General features: G+C 44.5%; 1 protein-coding gene and 1 long non-coding RNA gene across 3 annotated transcripts in view; both read right to left on the minus strand.

The window, feature by feature from the left end:
- The window catches only part of KIT (KIT proto-oncogene, receptor tyrosine kinase), an 86,887-nt gene that overhangs the window by 50,802 nt on the left and 15,103 nt on the right, over positions 1-20,982 (minus strand). For both annotated transcript variants that reach the window (XM_077757771.1, XM_077757770.1), the window contains exon 2: positions 680-949. In XM_077757771.1, the coding sequence (XP_077613897.1) occupies positions 680-949 (270 nt within the window). The remainder of the gene's footprint in view (positions 1-679; positions 950-20,982) is intronic.
- On the minus strand, positions 13,419-20,120 carry LOC144226382 (uncharacterized). Its single transcript, XR_013333620.1, has 2 exons — positions 20,033-20,120; positions 13,419-13,862 (listed from the first exon to the last, which is right to left on the minus strand). It is a non-coding gene; the product is annotated as an uncharacterized LOC144226382 (long non-coding RNA).

The following is a 20,982-nucleotide window of genomic DNA, read 5'->3' on the forward strand; positions in this document are numbered from 1 at the left end:
CCAACCTCCTCTTGACAAGGGGGTGAAGAAAGAAAAAACAACTACAGATGAATCGTGGAGGTTGCCATGGGAAATGTGGTACAGAAATCCAACCATCATATTTTTCTCCTAAGAGGTCGCAGTTTTTTTGTTTGTTTGTTTTTCGGGTTTGGCTTTTTTTTTTTAAAAAAATGAATCAGCTGACAACTATTAAGAACCTAAGAGGGACATGGGGTGATTAGCTGACTGGGTGATTTTTCTGGAATTTACTCCCTGAAAGTGGGTCAATTCCTTTGAAGTGTTGGTCTGGTGAGGCCTTTAGAGGCCTTTAGTTCCCTGAAGTGTTTTTACTAAGTGGGAGTATCTAGAATCTCAAGGCATTAAAATGCAGCTTTCCCAAAGGGCCTAATTTATTCTCAGGGTTTACTCAGAGCGCCAGGACACATGGGCTCACCATATTGTAATCGCATTAGGAAGAGCCTCACAGCCTTGCACACCCTCAGCTGGAATCATAACCACAGCCACCATGCATCACAAGATGGGGGTCGGTGGGGAGCTAACTAGGAAAAATTGGTTATAGGCTTTCTGGACCCAGTGAGTAACATTTTACCTACAGCCCAGCCATGTAGATGTCATCCATAATTAAGAACAGGATCTTACGTTCTCTAAATCGTAGCATGAAAGAAAGGCTCACGTTTACCTCTCACAAACACATAAATGGAACTGCTTAAGCCGCCTCCATTGGTACACGTGTAATTGCCCGTGTTGGTGGCCTCAGCTTTCTCCGTGATCCATTCATAGTGTGTGTTCTCACTCGATTGACCCAGGGTCTCAAAAGTCCATTTGACAAATCCTGGATCGGTGCACAACAGCCTAATCTCGTCGCCAACACTGACTATTAACTCTGATGTTGCCGGATGGATGGACGGGGGAGACCGTTCCCCTGGACTCACAGATGGTTGGGAAGAGCCTGCCAAGAAAAATAAGAATCGTCTTGAGTATGATCTTTTTCCTTGGCGAAAGAAAGCATTTCTTCCAATATTGATTTCCATCTTCTGTGCGCTCTACAATAAAAATAGGATAGCGCTGCCCGGCTATTTATAGTCAGAAAAGAGTTCTGTTTAAAGTTTCTTGAGTTCATCTAGAAAATTATTTGCTTCAAAAAAAAAAAAAAAGAAAATTATTTGCTTCAACTCTCAACTGATCCTGAGGGTCACACTTGGTATGCAAGCCAAACTTGCTGGACGCCATGGCCTTCTTTGGGTCAAACACCCAGAGTCTGGGTCAAGTTTCCCCTCGGAATGGCGGCCATCGCAATGGTACGGACATGCTGACCCCCAGCTTAGAAACAAAGGCAACAAAACCTCACACTATAAAAAAAAACAAAAACTCCTGACCTGTTACTCTTCTGGCAAAATGTACATGACCATGACACAGCTTGGCTGTGAACTGTTTATTTGCAATTACAATGCAATTCTCCTTCTATGGTGATGTTCATCAAAAGGAGAACTATTTATGAGTTTCAAACAATAAGGCCGAAAATGAAAATCCCATTTGAAAGACTAGACCATGAGATGTTTCAGGATGTTTGTCAGGTTGCAGCCTACTCAAACTAATGCCTAGACAGACGTCCTTGTTTAAAGATGCAAACTTTAGATTCCAAATAGGAAACTTGAACCTCAGAAAATTCACAGGAGCCAACTCATTCATTCATTCATCTGTCCATCGCATAAATGCATTAATTATGATCTGCAAAAGCTTTGAGCTAGGAGAAAAGTCCACGTTAAGTGCAACACGTGGTTCTAACACACACTCCAGAGTTTAAAGAACATACTGCTTCCGTGTCAGAATAAGTGAATCATAGCTACACAGTTTAGTTTTAAGCTGCAGACGAAGTAAGAGGTGGGCTGCACCAGAAAGCGAGACACGTGCCATGGATATATACCAGAGACCACCGAGGCCATATGCGTTTTTCAGTAGAAAAGCGATATGCAGAGTAAGATACCAGAGATCAACTAGATTCAAGGAAATCACTGAAAAGCTCTGGTCCTCAGGTAGGCAGAAGCAATAAGACAGTAAGGATTTCTGGGGCGCCTGGGTGGCTTAGTCAGTTGAGCGTCCGACTTTCGCTTAGGTCATGATCTCGCGGTTCGTGGGTTCGAGCCCCGCGTCGGGCTCTGTGCTGACTGCCAGCTCAGAGCCTGGAGCCTATTTCAGAGTCTGTGTCTCTCTCTCTCTCTGACCCTNAACCTGGGTGAGGGAGATGGAAGAAAGAGTCCCTGGATGAGGTGGGCTAGGGCAGCAGGGTAACAGAACTCCCTGGGGCGCTTTCAATCACTTCTGCAAGGTCGTGGGCANATAAAATAATATAATGATATTAATATAACAAATATTACAATATTTATATATTACATAAATAATTTATTATAATATGTATAATAATATAATAAAAACAAAGTGCTTGGGATTATTTTTAAAGTTATCTGACATGTTAAATAATGAAAATGGGCACAGCAATAAATGAAGACACTATCACTTCAATTATGTATCCCCTGGTAAAAAGGGCATAGTTCTAAGTAAAGGCCAGTGACGTTGAACAGTAAATTTAATCCAAAAATTCTTAAAAGAATTTATACTGCAATATATTTTGATCAATTCCATTTTCTCAGGAGTGGATCTTAAGGGTATATGTAGATATTACAATCCAGGTGAATAAATATTGCAGACACCTACCATGCCAAGGTATGCTAAGCCTTGCTGTGTGACCTAAGGCAAGCCACCCAACTTCTCTGTGCCCACGTTTCCACATCTGGAAAATGATTAAAAAAAAACAACCACCTCATCTCAGAGTTCTTATGGGAATCAAATGTGGCAAATACATGTAAGGTGCTTAGTACAGGACTGGGTGCCTTTAAGAAGCATTGGCTGTTAGAGCAAAGCCATTAAGGGTACTTGGTAAGAGCTTGGATTGAAGATGGTCTAAATTTGCATTCTGGCTCTGCCAATTATTAAGCATGTGATCCTTAGGCCAGTTACTAATCAACTGTGTTTCAGTTTGCTCATTTGCAAAGGAGGGACAGGAACAGAGCCTATTTCAGAAGGCCATTATAGAAAAGCACTCAGAACGGTTTGGGGGCACACTGACAATACACAGTAAATATGAAACACAATCATTCTAAAAACGGAACCTCTTATCACTCCTCCAACAAGTCCTGACTTAGTCACTTTCTATGAATGCAAATGGTTCCATCATTTCGCAAACAGGTTCCTGCCTGACTTCTGCTTCCTTGAAGGCAAATCCTAGCCACCCTTGCTTTGGAGCCTCTGTCACTCACCCTCCTGTGTCTTTCCACACCCACTGCTCCGCCCCCAGACTAGTCGCTTCCTACTTCGCAGAGAGAGAACATTCTATCCTCAAAGGTCTCCATGGCTCTTGCCGCCCCACTCACAACGCCTCAAGCCTCATAACCCTGAGACCTATCAGCCTAAAGCACCGCCCTTCAACAACCCCACTTCCAGCCTCAGAAACCCAACAGGGGCTGCAGCAGCTAACACTGACATCATGTATGGTTTGCAAAGCACTTCCACGGGACCAATTTAGAGCTGCTTCCTCCGGACCCTTACCTGCCTCTCCAATAAGACACATCCGCAGGGTGGCTGGCTCCCTTCCTTGCTCGGCCCATCTTCCTGCCCGTGTCCCCAGAACACACCTACTCCACCAACTCACCTTTGTGCCATGCGGAAAGCCGTGTTTTCGTGGGTCTCAGTCCCTCACCGTGACCACCTGCCCACGATCACCCGTCCTCACTAAATTCGTCCAGCCTGCCCAGCCTCACCACCCATTTGGTTTGTCCTGATGCTCACACATGGTCTACGTCTACATCTTACCTCCCCTTAGTCCTAAATTGTATTTTTCCCCTGGTATAGTCATAAAAACATTCCCTTAGGTCCCTGGACATGTAAAGGACCGGAGGAAAGACAGGCTCCTAAACGCCCAGCCCCTGTAACAGGTTGTCAACAGCCTACTGATCTATCCCCAAAAGAGGACGGATGTCACGTCTGCTGCTCCCCTAAAAGGAGTGGCTCCATTCATCCATTAAACTGTTACGGAAACCTCCAGAAAGAAGCCTCCAAATTTGAGATCACTGGTGTATGCTTTACTTCCAGAGATTCCAAAGGTAAATTTTAAAATAGTTGCCACCAGATGCATTAAGGGTTTTATTTTCAAAATAAATTATTTACAAGTTCAACCCTCTAACTCACCCTGTAAAATGAAAATAGAGCTTATATTACAGTGGGACTCTGTGTATTACTCTCTTTTTTCCAAACTATCTTGAATGGTGTTACAATGTTCTCACAATAAAAAAAGACTAGAGAGACATGTTAAAGGTATGTAAAGGGCACCTGAATGGCTCAGTTGGAAGAGCATGTGACTCTTGATCTCAGGGTTGTGAGTTCAAGCCCTATGTTGGGTGTAGAGATTAATAAAAAATAATAATAATAAACAACTTCAAAAAAAGTATATACACACCCACATCTACCTGCCTTTGTTATATTTTAAATTCAACACCAATAAGGAATCCAACTGAGCTTTGAAACTGTTCTGAAATCACACATTAGCAGAAGTGCTTGGCACAAAGCAAGTTGTCAACAAATGTTTGTTGAATTGGGTTTTATCTACATCAGGTCTCTTTGCATTAGAAAATGTACTTCCCTGATTATGTTTGGCTAAGGCTAATTTACGAGTTGTTTTCTATTCCCTGAACACATGGTAATTAATGAGCCAAAAAAAAAAAAAAAAGATAAATGGCAAGTCCTACCATTGTGGGACCATCCGACTACCAGAGTGAATGATGGCTCTGGGCTAGGAATTCCAGGAACTGGTCAAATATTTATATACTTATCCCAGGTACCTGGCTACATCCTGAACCTAGAAGACAGTCCTCAAAGAGCATAAATAAGGGAGAAAAGGAGCACTTATGAACAGTCAATAATACTGCAAGACTAACGATATCAAGATATATGCTAACATACCTTCTATAACCTTTTTCACTAGTTGTAAAATTCAACCATACCCAAAAGAATTGAAAGCAGGGATACAAACAGATACTTGCATACACATGTTCATAGCAGCATTACTTACAACAGCCAAAAGGCAGAAACAACCCAAGGGCCCATCGACAGATCAACAGACAAAACATGGTATGTGCATACAGGGAATATTATTCAGTCATGAAAAGGAAATTCTGATACCTGTTACCACTTCGATGAACTTCACAAACACTATGCTACGTGAGATAAGCCATAAACAAAGGGATAAACGTTGTATGATTCCACTTCCATGACCCTCCTAAAGTCGGCAGATTCATAGAGACAGAAAGCAGAATAGAGATTAACAAGGGCTGGGGGAGGAGGGAATGGAGCGTTCATAGATTTAATGGGTACAGAATTTCCATTTGGAAAGAAAAAGGAAAAAAAAGTTCTGGAAATGGATAGTGGTGATGACTGCACAACATTGTGAATGTGAACGGCACTGAATTGGACACTTAAAAAATGGTACATTTTAGGGGCGCCTGGGTGGCTCAGTTGGGTAAGCGTCCGACCTTAGCTCTGGTCATGATCTCACAGTTCGTGGGTTTGAGCCCCACATCGGGCTCTGTGTTGACAGCTAGCTCAGAACCTGGAACCTGTTTCAGATTCTGTATCTCCCTCTCTCTCTCTTCGACCCTCCCCTGCTCACGCTGTCTCTCTCTCTTTCAGAAATAAATAAAAACATTAAAAAAAAATTTTAAATGGTACATTTTATATCATATGTACTTAACCACAATAAGAAAAAAAAAAGCCTAAAATTAAAACAAACAAACAAAATCAACAATTCTTTAAAGGGCCTGGCTGGTGAAAGCTCAAACCTTCTCAGCTATACTGGCTCTTTCTTAGCTGACCATTGGTATCAGCCTCTGTGAGCCCCCTGACTTTGTTTTAAATCATATCATTTATAAAATTAATTGCTGTCATTATTTTTACTTGTTCCACACAGTTGTGCCTGAGGGCGTGAAGAGCATTTTGGTTCCCATCTCTCTACGACCTTACACAAGACAGGCATTCATAAAAGGTCTTTTGACCTTCTGGGTTGAACATGCTGTATTGTTTTAAGCAATGCGGGCTCCTACCCAGGAGACTCTGATCACTCAAGACCAATAGGTTCTTTTCTGTACCTCTGCTCTCCTACTCATCAGTCACATGGTCTTATTCTCAAATCTGTTTACAGAAGTTAGACTTGCGGTGTATTACATACATAAATTAAGAGCATGTTATGAAAACTGGTGAAATGTATGTGGGGGCGGGAGAAAGGGCTTTTGATTCTCTGATAACACCCTAAAAGTGGCTCAACTAGGGGCACCTGGGTGGCTCAGTCAGTTAAGCGTCCAACTTCGGCTCAGGTCATGATCTCGCAGTTCATGGGTTCGAGCCCCGCGTTGGGCTCTGCGCTGACAGCCAACTCAGAGCCTGGAGCCGGTTTCAGATTCTATGTCTCCCTCTCTCTCTCTCTCTCTGACGCTCCCCTGTTCACGCTGTCTCTCTCTCTCAGAAATAAATAAAAAACATTAAAAAATTAAAAAAAAAATAAAGGTGGCTCAACTAAACGGAGCATCAAATTAAACGTGGCTGAAATAGAAGATTGGAGGAGGCCCTCCGATTCACAAACAGGGTAGGGGGACCTGCACCCTAACAGTTTCACAAGCATTACATTTAAGGAAACTGAAGTTAGAAACCGAAGACCTTGCTTGCACTTTGGGTGTGGCATACGGGAGAACTCCCACTAGTCATCCCAAACTCAGTCCACCAAAACTCAAAGACCAGGTTCTGTTTCTCCATCAAAAAGAACGCGACTGTCCTTCTTTCTTTTCTTAAGTGAAACTAAGATATTCAAGGTATACCTGTAGTCTTTGTGACCTGTCAATTGAAAGACTAATCGAGGGCGCCCGGGTGGCTCAGGTCATGATCTCACAGTTTGTGAGTTCGAATCCCACATCGGTGAGCTTGAGCCCCGCTTCGGGTACAACACAAGCCCCAGGAAGACTAATTACGAGTCCAGGCTGTGCTTCTACTGGAGAAGGTTCTCAGTGGCCAGTGTAAATAAGAGCCACCCCCCTCAGCAGTGGCTGGACCCTGCCAACTGCTGCTGCAAATCCATTCTCAAAGAGCCTCCTAAGGGCTTTGTACCTTTCACAGATGTCTAAGCTGCAAAGACTGGATTTATAGCTGGGGTTAAAAGTTAAGGAAGTCATTTCAAAACCTTTACTTTGGACGTAAAGGGCATGAATATAAGGAACCAGGTAAAATAACAGCAGGGAGGAAAACCCACGTAGAGAGGCCTCTTCTGGTTTTGAGGAAGTAGAGCGGAGTCGTCACTACTAAGGCAAAGCTCAAAGCCCCCACTGTAGTCTAACTACTCTTTAGTTCAAGTGCTATTTTGCCACACTTCGTAATAAAAGAAAAAAAAGCTAATGATGTGTATATCCTACTGTTTCTGACATACTTTTGTATCCCCACAGGAATAAACTGGATAGAAACCAAGATGGATCCTAGTAATTGCCCGCAACACCCGTGAGGCTTTAAAAACAAGTAGATGATACTGGAAATAGAATAAAGCTGGGGGTGGGGGAGGGGGAGTAGGAGCTCAGTGAAAACCAAACAAATCATAAAAATGCTCCGGCCCAGTGGCAGGAAGACTGTAAATCCACTCTGGATCACCCCGAGTGAAGGAAGCCATCCACAGAAGATCCCAGGAGGGCCCCCGCCCTACTGTTGAGAGTTCGAGCGACCGTAAGTATCCAAATCTTTTGCTTCAACACTGCATTAACTATTACAATGGTAGTGAACTAGATGCTGACGGAGACCTCAGGGACAAACCCAGTACAAATGAAATTAAAAGACTGAAAGGTAATAAAGACATCCCAGGACTCCAAGGGAGTAGCTACTCTTCTACACAAAAGGACCATGAAAAGTTCCAGAGGAAGGGGCCGAGAGGGCTGAGCCAGTAAGACCTTGTCCATTGGCACATGTCACTGTTATGTGTGCTTGTGTCTTCACAAAAGGGAAAGGCAAAGGCAAATTTCTCAGAGTATGAAGGTGTGTGTGGAAGCCAGGAAAAGCTCATCCTACAAGGACCTCACCCCTACCCCACCTCCACATAAGCTCTCAGAATCCAAAGCCAACTAACTGCGTGTCTCTCTCTGTCCTCAAAGCCTCACAGAGCACCAGGAATACAGAAGGTGACAATAAACGCGTGGTGAAGGAATCACTACATATATTAAACGTGGAGGCGCAGGACAGCGGAAGGTAATTGGGGACATCCTCCTACAGAGCGGCACGTCTTCTGGTCTAGGGTGCTTTTTAAGCAGTCTTCCTGAAGGTCAATTTCTTTCAGCGACAAATAATTTTTCTTATTTGTCCATTCTTTTATAGGACATATCATGAAATAGAAAGTAAAATAAGTTCATTCTTCAGGTGGAAACACATGAGCCTTTAACAAAACCAAACCACCTTACAGCTACATCCTCCCAAACCTATCACCCAAATCCCTACTGCCCCCAACCTTTAACAGCACCTCCATGGACAAGTTGGAGGACAGTCCTAATGGATCACCTGATTCCAGATTCACAACTCCGCTATTCTCAAAGGACTTTCTGGGTAAGAGAGTTCAGATGTATCTTTAACCTTGTAATACCGAGATTAAAGCACTTACCGGGATAGAGCTCATTATTAAAATCTCCTCAGGTTAGACACAAGATAAATAACAAGTAATTGACACAATCTCACAGTCTTAGGTCTTCCGCTGCAATATTCCTGTGGCCACAGCCTCAAAACCAATCCCTTGGCACAGTGCAATTTGTACTTAGTTCTTAAGAATGACAGAAATTCTCTCTCTGCATGCCCAGCCTCGGTACTACACTAGGTATGGGATTTGTAGTGATTATACAAAATTTGTTTCAGTATTTGAGACAGTTTACGGTTTCCAGCCATAGCAATGTGCCACTGTAAAACAATCAGCCATTTGAAAGTCAGCTTAAAATCACAAAATAACAGAGACTTCACTGCAGCACTTTTTTTTTTTTTAAGCAGCTCCTGAAGTATATTTCAATGTTGGTCTAAAGATTATGAACTAATTGACAGAAGGGAACTAATAGGCAGAAAAATAAAAGCTGCAGCCTTAGTCATCAGTGGCAGAGATGGACGGGGAACAAAGCAGGCACTTCGGAAATGGTCTTTTTTGATGAAATGGTACTTGAGTTCCTACTATTTGTCCTGGGTGGGGCTGGGGCCCAGGAATACAGAGCCTTAGAATGAAGGCAACACATCAAGAAGGGAAATGGGGTGGGGCAAGAAGAGGGTCAGAAAACAATTCCCAGAGCTCAGGATAAAGAACGTGTGTGACCTGGCCAAGCCCCAGGGTAGAGGAGGGGAAAGGTCTGTTAGGTGCGGAGAACATAAGAGCAAATATCACAGACTTAGGAAGGTGTGTGCTTAGTATCACAGTATCATTCAGAATCGCTGCAGCATCAGGGTCCTGAAGGGCAAGATCATCGCAGGACCCCCTTCGTCACAGTAAGGGGGTGAGCCCAGCCTGATAGGGAGCTACTGATGTGTGCTTGTCAGACTTCTGAGGGAGCACTGAAGGCTGGTACTGATGGGTGAGTAAAGGTCCTGGAGTAGGTTGCATCTGAGCAGTGAAAAAGTGAGAGGGAGAAGACAAGACACCTGTGTTTGGCTTAGGTGATGGGGAGATGGGGTGCTGACAGACTGGAGAAGGAAGAACAGATTTAGAAGTTTTTGGGCCAGTGGGTGGCACTGGAATGTCCTGGAAATTTGGGGGGGGGGTGCTGTGTCAGGGCCACAAACATACCAGTGGGCAGCAGGTGAGTGGGGGAGGAGGGCTAACCAGCTGTGTCCATAGACCCATCCAGGGAAGGAGTAGAGAATACAGAGGGGCCAAAAAAGAAATGGCGGACACACGGTGGCTGGAGTAGGCTATAGATGGCATGACTACGTTGGTAAAGGAGAACCAGGAAATTCCAGATAAAGTGGTACATTGGATCTTCTAGATGGATCCCATAGTCTCTGAGGACATGCAGCAGGTGGGGGAGCAGAAGTGGGCAGAGTCAGCCCTCGATCATCAGCACAGACAGACATGTCCTATCCTACATCACTCATTACGAGGCTGGCCACACACTGGAATCGCCAACGCCCCAGCCCCACTCTACGCCGATTCGCACCAGAATCTACAACGGTCGTGGGGTGTGGAGTGTGGGAGAAAAGGAGCCTTGACTGCACATACTGTTGAAGGCCGGCAACCTCGGGGCCACAGGGGGCAGGGGGAGGAGGGGGCGGGAGGACTCTTGGAGCATGGGAGGCAGTGGGTCCTAGAGGGCGGAGTTAGAAGGGGGGATGGGTATCCACAGAGGCCGTAGAACAACGAAAATGGAAAGAAAAGGTAGCAGGGACAGAGAGAGGAGTGACTGGCAGAGAAGGTCAGTACGCTGACCTGTCACAGGCTCCGGGGCTGCTGCCGCCTGACTTCAGGGGCTGATGAATGTGGCCATAAGGTGCAGGAGCCCATCTGGGGTTCAAAGGCGCGCAAGCTAAGGTGAAAACACTTATTTTCCAAGTCCTTTTCCTTTATTTTTTTAATGTTTATTGGGGGTGGGGGAAGAGAGCATGAGAGAGGAAGGGACAGAAAGAGAGAGAACCTCAAGCAGGCTCTGCACTGTCAGCACAGAGCCCCATCCCACGAACCAGGAGATCATGATCAGAGCCGAAATCAAGAGTCGGACACTTAACTGAGCCACCCAGGCGCCCCTCCAGGTCTTTTCTCTTTGGATCTGCTCTTTTCAGGAAAAGGATCCACAGGGTGCCACATGTGGGTCCTCCATTCTCATGGACGCCCCGGGAAGAGAGGCACACCAGGCTCCCCAGTGCTAGAAAGTGATGTCCCACCATAAACAGGGGTGCTCTTTTCTCGGAAGCCAGGACCAGGCTGCGACACCCACATCCTACCTTCTCACCCACTCACCTTTCCGTGGGCTCTCAGTCTGGGTGGATTCACCTGTGGTTTGGGTCCTTCCTGCCTCTGCTACGGAGAGTGGTTTCCTTCCGGGGGCCAAGTCAGCTCCTTTATTTTCTGCCTTAACCACAGAACCAGTAAGGTGCGTGCTTGGACAAAGCCAGAACTACTGAATCGCCTTGCTGATTGCACCTTCTTTGCAGCATTTGCATTTCCTGCTTTCATGGTGGCCGTTATTGGGATCGCACATCTCGTCCTCTGCTGTAAAGCATCTCCCCACTCGGATTCCTCAACCTTGTACAACGGGGAGCTTCTCTGTGCCTGTACCCTCAACTCCTTCATCCACTGCTTCCTGATTCACAAGCATGCCATCTGGTGGCAGAAGACACCCCCACCCCACCCCACCCCGCCTTGAAATGTTTGTGCTTTTCGAGAAATCAGACCCCAGACCAAGGGGATGTTAAGTATTCTGCTTTCTTCTAAGGAAACTTAAGAAGAGGACCCAGGAGCAAAGATTCAAACTTCCAATAAATGTCTTTTAAAGACAGGACATCTGTCAAAGCTTTTCTCAGGTTGGGGGAAATAAGCAAAAATATTAATCGTTCGGTTTCTGCTAAGCTAAGTAATATTTATATCCTTTTAATGTCGTACTGCTTCCCCCTGCCTCCTTCAGCAGTTACCGAAGGGTGTGAAGGAAAAATGTAATGGTAGGGAAATACAGAAGTTCTGGATTCGAAATCTTGGGCAAGTCACTTAGGTTCTCTAGGCCTCGGTTTCCTCTTCTGAAAAATTTTAAGAGCCCATCAAAAGCCATCAAAAGCTCTCAGATTTTAGGATCTGTAATCAAACCATAAAAGGGTCAAGATCCAGTGGCTAGACCTAAAAGGTACTCCACTAACTGAGGCAAGAATGAATAGCAGTGATTCTCTTAGGATATAAATAATATGACTAATCACGCACTTTGTTTTAAAACTCCTGTGTGAACATCGAATAAGGGCCGAAATGTGGAATCTGATCCCTGGCTCTTCCTGCTTATAAAGTGAGCAGAAAGTGTGCAGAAGGGAGGACCCTCTGAAAGAAGGACCCTTCTCAGCTGATTATTTTGCAAAATTTCTTCTAGATTTGCATACCTCACCAGCAGCAGAAGCTTTCATGGGACTACTTAATATACTTCCGACTCACTCATCCTAAGAAAAATACAACCCAATGTTTGAGGAAGCAGGACTTCCTCTTTTGATCTCAGACAAAGACACACAAGGAGAGGAAACTTTTCTCCACCATTATGAAGTCGGTCTTTGGGGAATCAGATAAGGTCTGGCTTTGACAAGCACAATATATTAGGATCCATCCCTGCAACAGAAAAGAGGAACTTTCTCATTTCCAGGGGTTTTTTCCCAACAGCCCGGTACAGCTCCTGTTGTAAATACATATATTTCCGTGTTTCTGAGTTCTGGAAAGCACTTACTGAAATCTGAACCAGATAAGCAGCATCAAGAATTTGAATACAATAACCACCACAAGACCCTCAACATCTGTGAAGTTGGAGGTGGGGCTGGAGGAGCTCTTCTTTCAACTTTAACTTCCTTAACTTAAAGAAGGACTGGGAACGGTGTAAAGAGTCAAAAGAGCATGGGAGAGGCGCCTGGGTGGCTCAGTTGGTTAAGCGTCGGACTTCGGCTCAGGTCATGATCTCACAGTTTGTGAGTTTGGGTCTCGTGTCAGACTCTGTGCTGACAGCTCAGAGCATGGAGCCTGCTTCAGATTCCGTCTCCCTGCTCCTGCTCTGTCCTTCTCAAAAATAAATACACATTTAAAAAATTTTAAAAATAAATAAATACAAGAGCATGGGGAAGGTCAGCCATACTGGTCAGAGGCCGGCGTTACCCCAGGACCTGCCAAGGACCCAGGAAGAATGCCGTGTGTGGCCCACCTGCAGGCTGCATGCTCCAGAGACAGAGGCTGTAGCGGATCCTTGCAAGACTTTGGAAGGACCTGTCGGGCATCAACCACCGTCCCATTACTGTTGTCCTGGGCGGAGTTGGCAGTGCCAGCCGGTGTGGGCACGGCGTGCTCCCATGCTAATGAATCACCATACCATTTCCTCCTCCTAGGACCTAAGAATTCCTCAAAATACCACCCCTGGGTTTAGGAGGAGAAATGAGGCTGTGCTCACAGCACATGAAAACTTTAAGAAATGATAATATGTGTGCCAGCCATAAGCTCTAGTTCTAATTCCCCCGCATCTAATTCTAATGACATCAAATAATATGCCAATAAGTAAGGGGTCAGCCTGTCAGTACTTATACACGCAAATCTATGCCAACGGGGCACTTCACTTTTGTTTTCATTGAGGCAAAACATAGAGGACATAAAATCCACCATTTTAACCATTTTTAATTATACAGTTGATTGGCATTACAACGTTGGCCAACACCGCCATGAAGTCACCTCCAGAATTTTCTTACCCTTGAACCTTTGTACTCACTAAACAGAAACTCCCCCTCCCACCACCGCTTGCCCCACAGGGACCACCATTCTACTCTCTGTCTCCATGAATGGGCTATTCTGGAAACCTCAGATATGCAGAACCAGAAAATAGTAGTCCTTTTGTGTTTAAATCAACAGAATGTCTCCAAGGCTCTTAAATGTTCCAGCACGGGTCAAAATCTCCTTTTGAAAACTGAGTAATATTCCACTGCAGGTCCAAGCCCATTTGTATTTATCCATTCATCTTGACCTGTGGGCTGTTTTCCTAAGGCATCTTTCAAATCTTCAAAGGTGATCTGCATTTTTGAAAGACCTCTCAGATTTTCTAGTTCTAAAAAAAAAAAAAATGCTAGGCATTATGCTTGGCTTAAGTAGAGATTTAAGCTAATTTTCACCCATAATGGGTAAATCAATACATTTGATTAGTGAATAAATTGTAAATCCTGCTTTTAATGGGCCTATCAGATAAGGGAAATTGCACCTTCGCCTCCATCCCCTGCACAGAGCAGACAGAACCTTTGTTCCTTCTGTTTCTACTTTCAAAAAGTCACTTTATAGCCACCGAGCTGGTTTATACCAAAGGAAGTAAAAACAAAAGTATTAATTTTTTTCAAAAGGGAATTTTATCTGAGGGCAGTTACCAGAAAAAAAGGTTACCGGCATTGATAACTGTCTTGCAAACAGACTTGAATTAGCATGGATGACAGTTTCCCTGCAGCTCTGGATAACAAGCTGAGGGGAATCCCCTCTCTCCCCCTTCTACAGAATAGGTAGAAACATCCAGAAAGCTCCCTTTTTATTTGCCTTTGTGTTACCTTGCCAAGAAGAGATTCCTTTTTTTGGGTGCTAGAGAGGACCAGTCTCCGGGAGTAGGATCTGAGTTGAATTTGAAGGACTCAGACAAAGTTCAAGGGCAAAAGCAAGAAGTTCAGACTGTCCCTCCTTGGACCAAGGTCCCATCCTAGAGGAAAAGGGGAAAGACCACACTCGGGTGGAGGGCAGAAGGACTTTGTTCTGGGTGGCCTCTGTGCTCTCATAAAACAAGGCAGGGTTGGTCTCCTTCAGATGTTCAGGGTGGCATAGTAGCAGCTTACTCTCAAATGGTTCAGAAAAAATAGTATGTATGTATATATACAACATAAAAGTGTCAAACTGTTAACAATCAGAGCGTCTAGGTGAAGGGTATCCTGGGGTTCTTTGCACTAATCTTGCAACTTCTGTAACTTTATTTGGCAACATTTGAAGTCTCCAAGCAAGCTCAGAGCCAGGAGATGGTGGTGCTTCTCTGAGCTTGGGTGAGCAAGTTAGGCAACAGGAATGAAAAAAAGGTGTTCGTTTTAGAGGCAGAAGATGGTGGATTCCAATCCAAGCTATGTGAGACTTTGGGAAAGTTACCTGACCTTTCCAAGCCTCGGTTTTCCCAGCTCCAGTGGGGCGATGTGATTTACAATATTCTAGGATTCTTAGTTCACCTTCAAATCCTACACGTGCCTTGCTGCAGTGAATGGTCTTGCTGTTACTACAGCTACAGTTACTGTGCATGACCGTAGGAGGATAAGGGGTGCCCAAGAAAGAGCCACTCTGGGGTCCAGACTGGGCAGGAAAGCAGGGAAAGGAGGTGGGGGGAATGTGGATGGATGGCAGTTATGAGTGACAATAGCATCTAATAAACAAAGGACATAGGCACCAAAACATAAAATTATAGCCATGTGCACCATCCACACTCCTGGCCAGCTCAGCAGATCATAGCTATTCTGATTATAGCTATTGGAGTGGGCATTTGTGTTTATGATTTTTGTTCCAAAATATATTGCATTTATTACATTCACTTAATCTAAAAGGGGGTTATAAGAACTATAAGAGAGTATGCTGTGCCTCAAATATAAAGAAATGAAAAACCACAGCAATCAACTAATTTACAAATAGGCAATAGATCTGTTCTATTAAAAGCAAGTTTTCCATAAACATGTAAGCATCTTTACCCTCTACGTCTTGAAAACCCTATCTTCCCAAAACCCTGAGCCCTCATTCTCCATATATGTATTTGTATAATAACACCAGTGCATGCTACTGGCAATCCTATTAAATATCAGCACCGCTTACTTTGTGTCTTATTTGAGACACATGCCCCCACCTTGAAGCTGTTGCCTCTGGGAAGCATATGCCATGCTTTCTCCTTCTGGAACAGAAATGAAAAAGCTGACTTTTTCCAGGTCAAGACAAACAGGCTAAAATAAGGCAAAGGAGGGAGCGCCTGGGTGGCTCAGTTGGTTGAGTGTCCAACTTCTGCTCAGGTCATGATCTTGCGGTTCATGGGTTTGAGCCCCGCGTCCGGCTCTGTGCTGACAGCTCAGAGCCTGGAGCCTGCTTCGGATTCTATGTCTCTCTCTGTCCCTCTCCCACCTGCACTCTGTCTCCCTCTCTTTCAACAATAAACATTAATTTTTTTAAAAAAAATAAGGCAAAGGAAGACATCTCTGTTGTTGTATTAAATGGATTTGGAAGTGGGTGGGAGACATACAGTGCCCTGGCATCAAAATCTATAAGCAAAGCAGGCAGCCCCTCTTGGATGCTCTGAGGGGACAACAGGCGTTCCCTGAAAGCTTCTCAGATGCCACCTTAACCGCTCCAGCTGCTAGTTTCTGGCACATGTATTATGAACGTGTCTAAGAGCAGAGGACTCCTCTCCGTTCCCATATGCCTACATAGTTAACACTCAAGAACTGCTTCTCTCAGGGGTCCCAAAAGCCAGACCCCAAATTAGAATCAGCTTATGAGATTCTTCCGCCAGCGTGCAAAGGACTGGCCCTTTCAGTGGTAGGGTGCAATGGTGGTAGCAATTGTTCCTGTGAGTAACTTACTGGTGATACCTCTCTCCAACTGCATGCATTAACCAGCCCCATGACCCAGGGGAAAAAAGGGGACTGCCCCCCCTCCACTATTCATTCATTCATTCACCTGAAAATATTTACTACATGCTTGATACTTCTGGGACCTTGGGCAGCAGGGCATAGGCAAGGTCTTTCCCCCAACCCCCATGGAATTTATATTTAGCTCTGCCGATGAGCAATGAACCAATAATTATACAATTGTATAATTACAATGTGATGAGTGAGATGGAAGCGCACTGTAAAGTGGGAGCTGACCTGACCCACCCTGGGGGGTCGAAAAGGATTGCAAAGGAAACAAGCCAGTTGCGACCTGAAGTGCACTAAACCAGGGAGTAACACAGTCCCCTGCGGCGGGCAGAGGGCCACCGAGGGCCACCTCCTGCAGAAGTACTGCTTAAAGGAGGACACCTGTAAGGAGGGAAGAAAGCACTACGGTGCTGTGTGCACAACAGGGATCCAAGGGAGACACTGATGCCCTGAGTGGGATCCACCTGAGCTAATCAGACAAGATCCTATTTGTCCTTTTCAAACACCACCTCTAGGGGCGCCTGGGTGTCCCAGTCAGGTAAGTGAGGGGCTCAGGTCATGACCTGGTTCCTGAGTTTGAGCCCTGCTTCGGGCTCTGTGCTGACAGCTCAGAGCCAGCTTCAGATCTTCTGGCCCAGCTCCCAACCCCTCCCCTGCTCATGCTCTCTCTCTCCCCAAAATAAAAATAAATATGCATTAAAAAACCATTTTTAAATACCACCTCTAAAGGCGCTTTCCTGTTCCCTCCCCCAGCACACGCAGGCTCTAAAGGCCCCTTGCAGTCTGTACGGAGGCCCAGCCCACGGCACTGCAGTTGTCTGTTTTCCTGTCCGGACTAACTGAAATTCATATCTATCTTTCTAAGCGCAACAGAAGAGAACGGAGAATTGCACCCTGGCCTCTCACTCAAGAGGCCCCACGAGCCTTCACTGTTCAACCACCCCTTGCCTGACACTGCGACAAAGCCCAGGAACTAGACTAGCGGTTCGCCAGCCTCAGCCTGTTACCGGCGTCACCTGGAAGGTCATGAAAATGGACCTCTGGGTGGGCCCTGCTCCTTGAACTTCCCATTTCAGCAGGTCCGGGGCGGGGGGCGAGTCTGGCCTTCTGAGAAGTCCCAGGTGATGCCCCTGCTGTGGTCCAGGGCCACACTTGGAGAAGCAGTTACTCCCCAACCCAGTAAGGCTTACAGCTACCAGAAGAAACTCCACATTTGTGCAGCAGAGAAAAAAAAGAAAAAAAGAAAACAAGAAAGAAGAGAAAAAGAAAAAAAAAGAGAAAAAGAAAAAAAAATGTAAGAAAAAGAAAAGAAATTTTACCAGTATCTGTATCTTGGAAGTCAAAGCAAACCTACGAAAACAGATTTTCTTGAGTGAGCAAATCTGCCTGGCTTTTACACCTAGAAATCGGCCTCGCGCTGGGTCCCCCTGACAAGCTTTGGCAGCCACTCGGGCACAGATTTCTCGAATCCCCAAGCTTTGGAAGTGGGAAATGTTGCAGAATTCACCAGGCACAGCTACAGGACTCCAGAACAGTGACACTGGGTGGCAAATGCGACTTCTGCAGCACATCAGACCTCAATCTGGTGCCCTCCGTCTCAGGGCCCAGAGCCCAGGCCCACAGCCCGTGCTAACCCAGCACGGGCCTCGGAGCCCCCATTTGCAGTGGGTGAGAAACAGAGCAGAGAGTGCAGGCTTCCCCTGAGTCGAGAAGCCTTCTTGCGGCTCAGCCCCTACCGAGTACAGACGTGGCTTAGTGAGTTCAGATACCATTCACCAATTTTCTAAATTGCTAATCAGAAAATTGCTGCAAAATAGTTAATTCTGCAGCCATTCTACATTTGAATAAACAAAATAAAAAATAATTAGACCAAAACAATCACACTGGTCTAAAAGCACACTAATGGACAAAATTAGTTTATTCAAATTTGTTGCGACATTCATCCGAACACTTGCTGGTCAATTTGCTTAATGAGTGTTCACTTTTCCCTTAATTTTTCTTGGGTGACATTCACTTAGAGTAATACATTAAGCCTGCTCTCTTGCAAAGAATCCGTAATGACCAGCTCTGTTTTCAAAATGATTTCTTCTCGATCTTTTTGTAGAAAATACGAGGAAATGTCTGAAAATGATTTTACTTCGTTTTCCAGAATTCTTTTTAAGTTTATTTATCTTGAGAAAGAGAGAGACAGAGTGAGCAGGGGAAGGGCAGAGAGAATCCCAAGCAGGCTCCACACCATCAGCATGGAGTTCCATTCGGGGCTTGAACTCCCGAATTGCGAGATCGTGACCTAAGCTGAAACCAAGAGCCCGGCGCTTAACTGACTGAGCCACTCAATCACCTCTGTTTTCCAGAATTTTTTTTTAGGTTTCCAGTATGTCCACTGAGAAAGTTTTACTTCTTTCTTGTATGACTTTAGAATAATGACTATCCCTTAAAAGGTAGGGGGAGAGGTCAATTCTGAAATCGTAACCTTTTAATACATAATTTAAATCAATAGCCAGTTGAAGGAAGCTCAAATTGGAGGAGGCATATTTAGTATTTTTGGAAATCTAAATTAATATTATGTCAAGTCCTGGCAGCATTTTTTTCAAATGACTATAATTAGAGATATGCAAATTTTTTCACAAAGGGAAAAAAGCCGAAAGTGAAAAACGCACCTAATTAACTAATGATTTCATCTTTATTAGATGATATTAAAGTTTAAATGTGGTCTAATGCTTTTAAAACCATAAAAAGGCATTATCGCCTTCAGAACTCAAGGAATATTACACCACACAATGGCAGAGTGTGTCGGTTTTTATGCATTTTCCTCAGAAATGAGAGCTCAGATATGAGCTTCCTGGTACTCTGATGATTTCAACCATTACATTTTGTCATAAACAATAAGCTTAGAAAGCTAATGCTAGGTAGACCATAAAATGTTCGGTTCCAGTCTTTTGGAGAGTCACAACCACTAAACTTTTCTCTCTGTGGCACATTTTTAATAACTTATTTTGGAAGAAAATGATTTATAAAGTCAGCTACCGGTAACGTAACGCCTCAAGACTTTGCTACTTTGGTCCCAATTTGGTAGATGAAAAGGCTACCAAATCCTACGTTAAAAAGTCTATGGAAGCCCCTGGATGGCTCAGTCGATTAAGTGTCCAACTATGGCTCAGGTCATGATCTCATGGTTGATGGGATCGAGCCTCACATCAGGCTCTTTGCTGACAGCCCAGAGCTTGGAGCCTACTTCAGATTCTGTGTCTCCCTCTCTCTGCCCCTCCCCTGTTCGCGCATGCTCTCTCTCTAAGAATAAACTTTTTTTTTTTAAAAGTCTGTGGAGAGGGGCGCCTGGCAGGCTCAGTCTGTTAAGCATCTGACTCTTGATTTCAGCTCAGGTCATGATCTCATGGTCTGTGAGTTCGAGCCCGCCCCCTCAGGCTCCTTGCTGACAGCACAGAGCCTTCTTAGGATTCTCTCTCTCAAAATAAATAAATAAACAAACTTAAAAAAAAAAAAGTCTATGGAGATTCTTTCAAGGTGGTTACAGTGGCAGCAGCATAATGATTGAGTCTACCCGACCCACACCCATACTAACCATAAAAACAGAGCAGAGCCAGAAACTGAGGGACAACATCGATAACGAAACCGGGTGGCAAGGTGTTCCCTGCATGTGAGAAGATGAGGACAACCAGCCTACTAACAGCTCCAAGCATCACCATTAGATGCTCACTAGAATGTTCAGAGAGCCATTCTAGAATGTTCTGAGAACACCCACGCAAACTGGCAAGGGGCTTTGAGGGTCCCAATTTCACTAGCACCTGCAGAGGGAATTGTGACCCATGTAGGTCTAAAGTCCTGGAATGTTCTGGGGTGGGGGAAATCTGATTCTTATGAATCAACAAGAAAGAAGAAAGTCCCAGAGGGAGGAGAAACTACTGGCAATGAATCTAAGATGAGCAAAACAGGGGCAGGGGTTGGAGTGGATAGGAATGGGGACTGAAAGTGTAAGATCTTAGCCTGTAGAAAATAGAGTCCATATGGGGCGCCTGGGTGGCTTAGTCGGTTAAGCGTCCGACTTTCGCTTAGGTCATGATCTTGCGGTTCGTGNAAAAATTAAAAAAAAAAAAAAAAGAAAATAGAGTCCATATGCCACTCCATGAAAACAGCGTTAAGTGGTATTCTAGAATTGTGAGGCCAGAAAGGCTACACTGGCCCTACTAAAAGTACAGGAAAACTGACGGTGAACAATAGAAAAGAATCACAGTTGAATTCCAAATTGTTATTTAAAGACACAGCAAGGTGCAGAATGACATCCCTAGCATAGACAATAAAATCATGCCAGAAGGAAAGAGAACAGATGAAAACTATAAGCCAGTATTTTCAAAATAAGCTGAAAGACATGAAATCAAAGAAGATATGAAGAACCATAAAACCAGAATTTTCGAAACTCAAAAATTAGTTGACTGGAGAAAATGGAAGATTTGAGACTGGAGGTAAAGAACTGAGAACAGAATTAGAAGTAAAAGGAAAAAAATCATTTTGGAA

The sequence above is a fragment of the Crocuta crocuta genome, unplaced genomic scaffold (genome assembly GCF_008692635.1).
Source record: "Crocuta crocuta isolate KB4526 unplaced genomic scaffold, BGI_CrCroc_1.0 scaffold282, whole genome shotgun sequence".
NCBI lineage: Eukaryota > Metazoa > Chordata > Mammalia > Carnivora > Hyaenidae > Crocuta > Crocuta crocuta.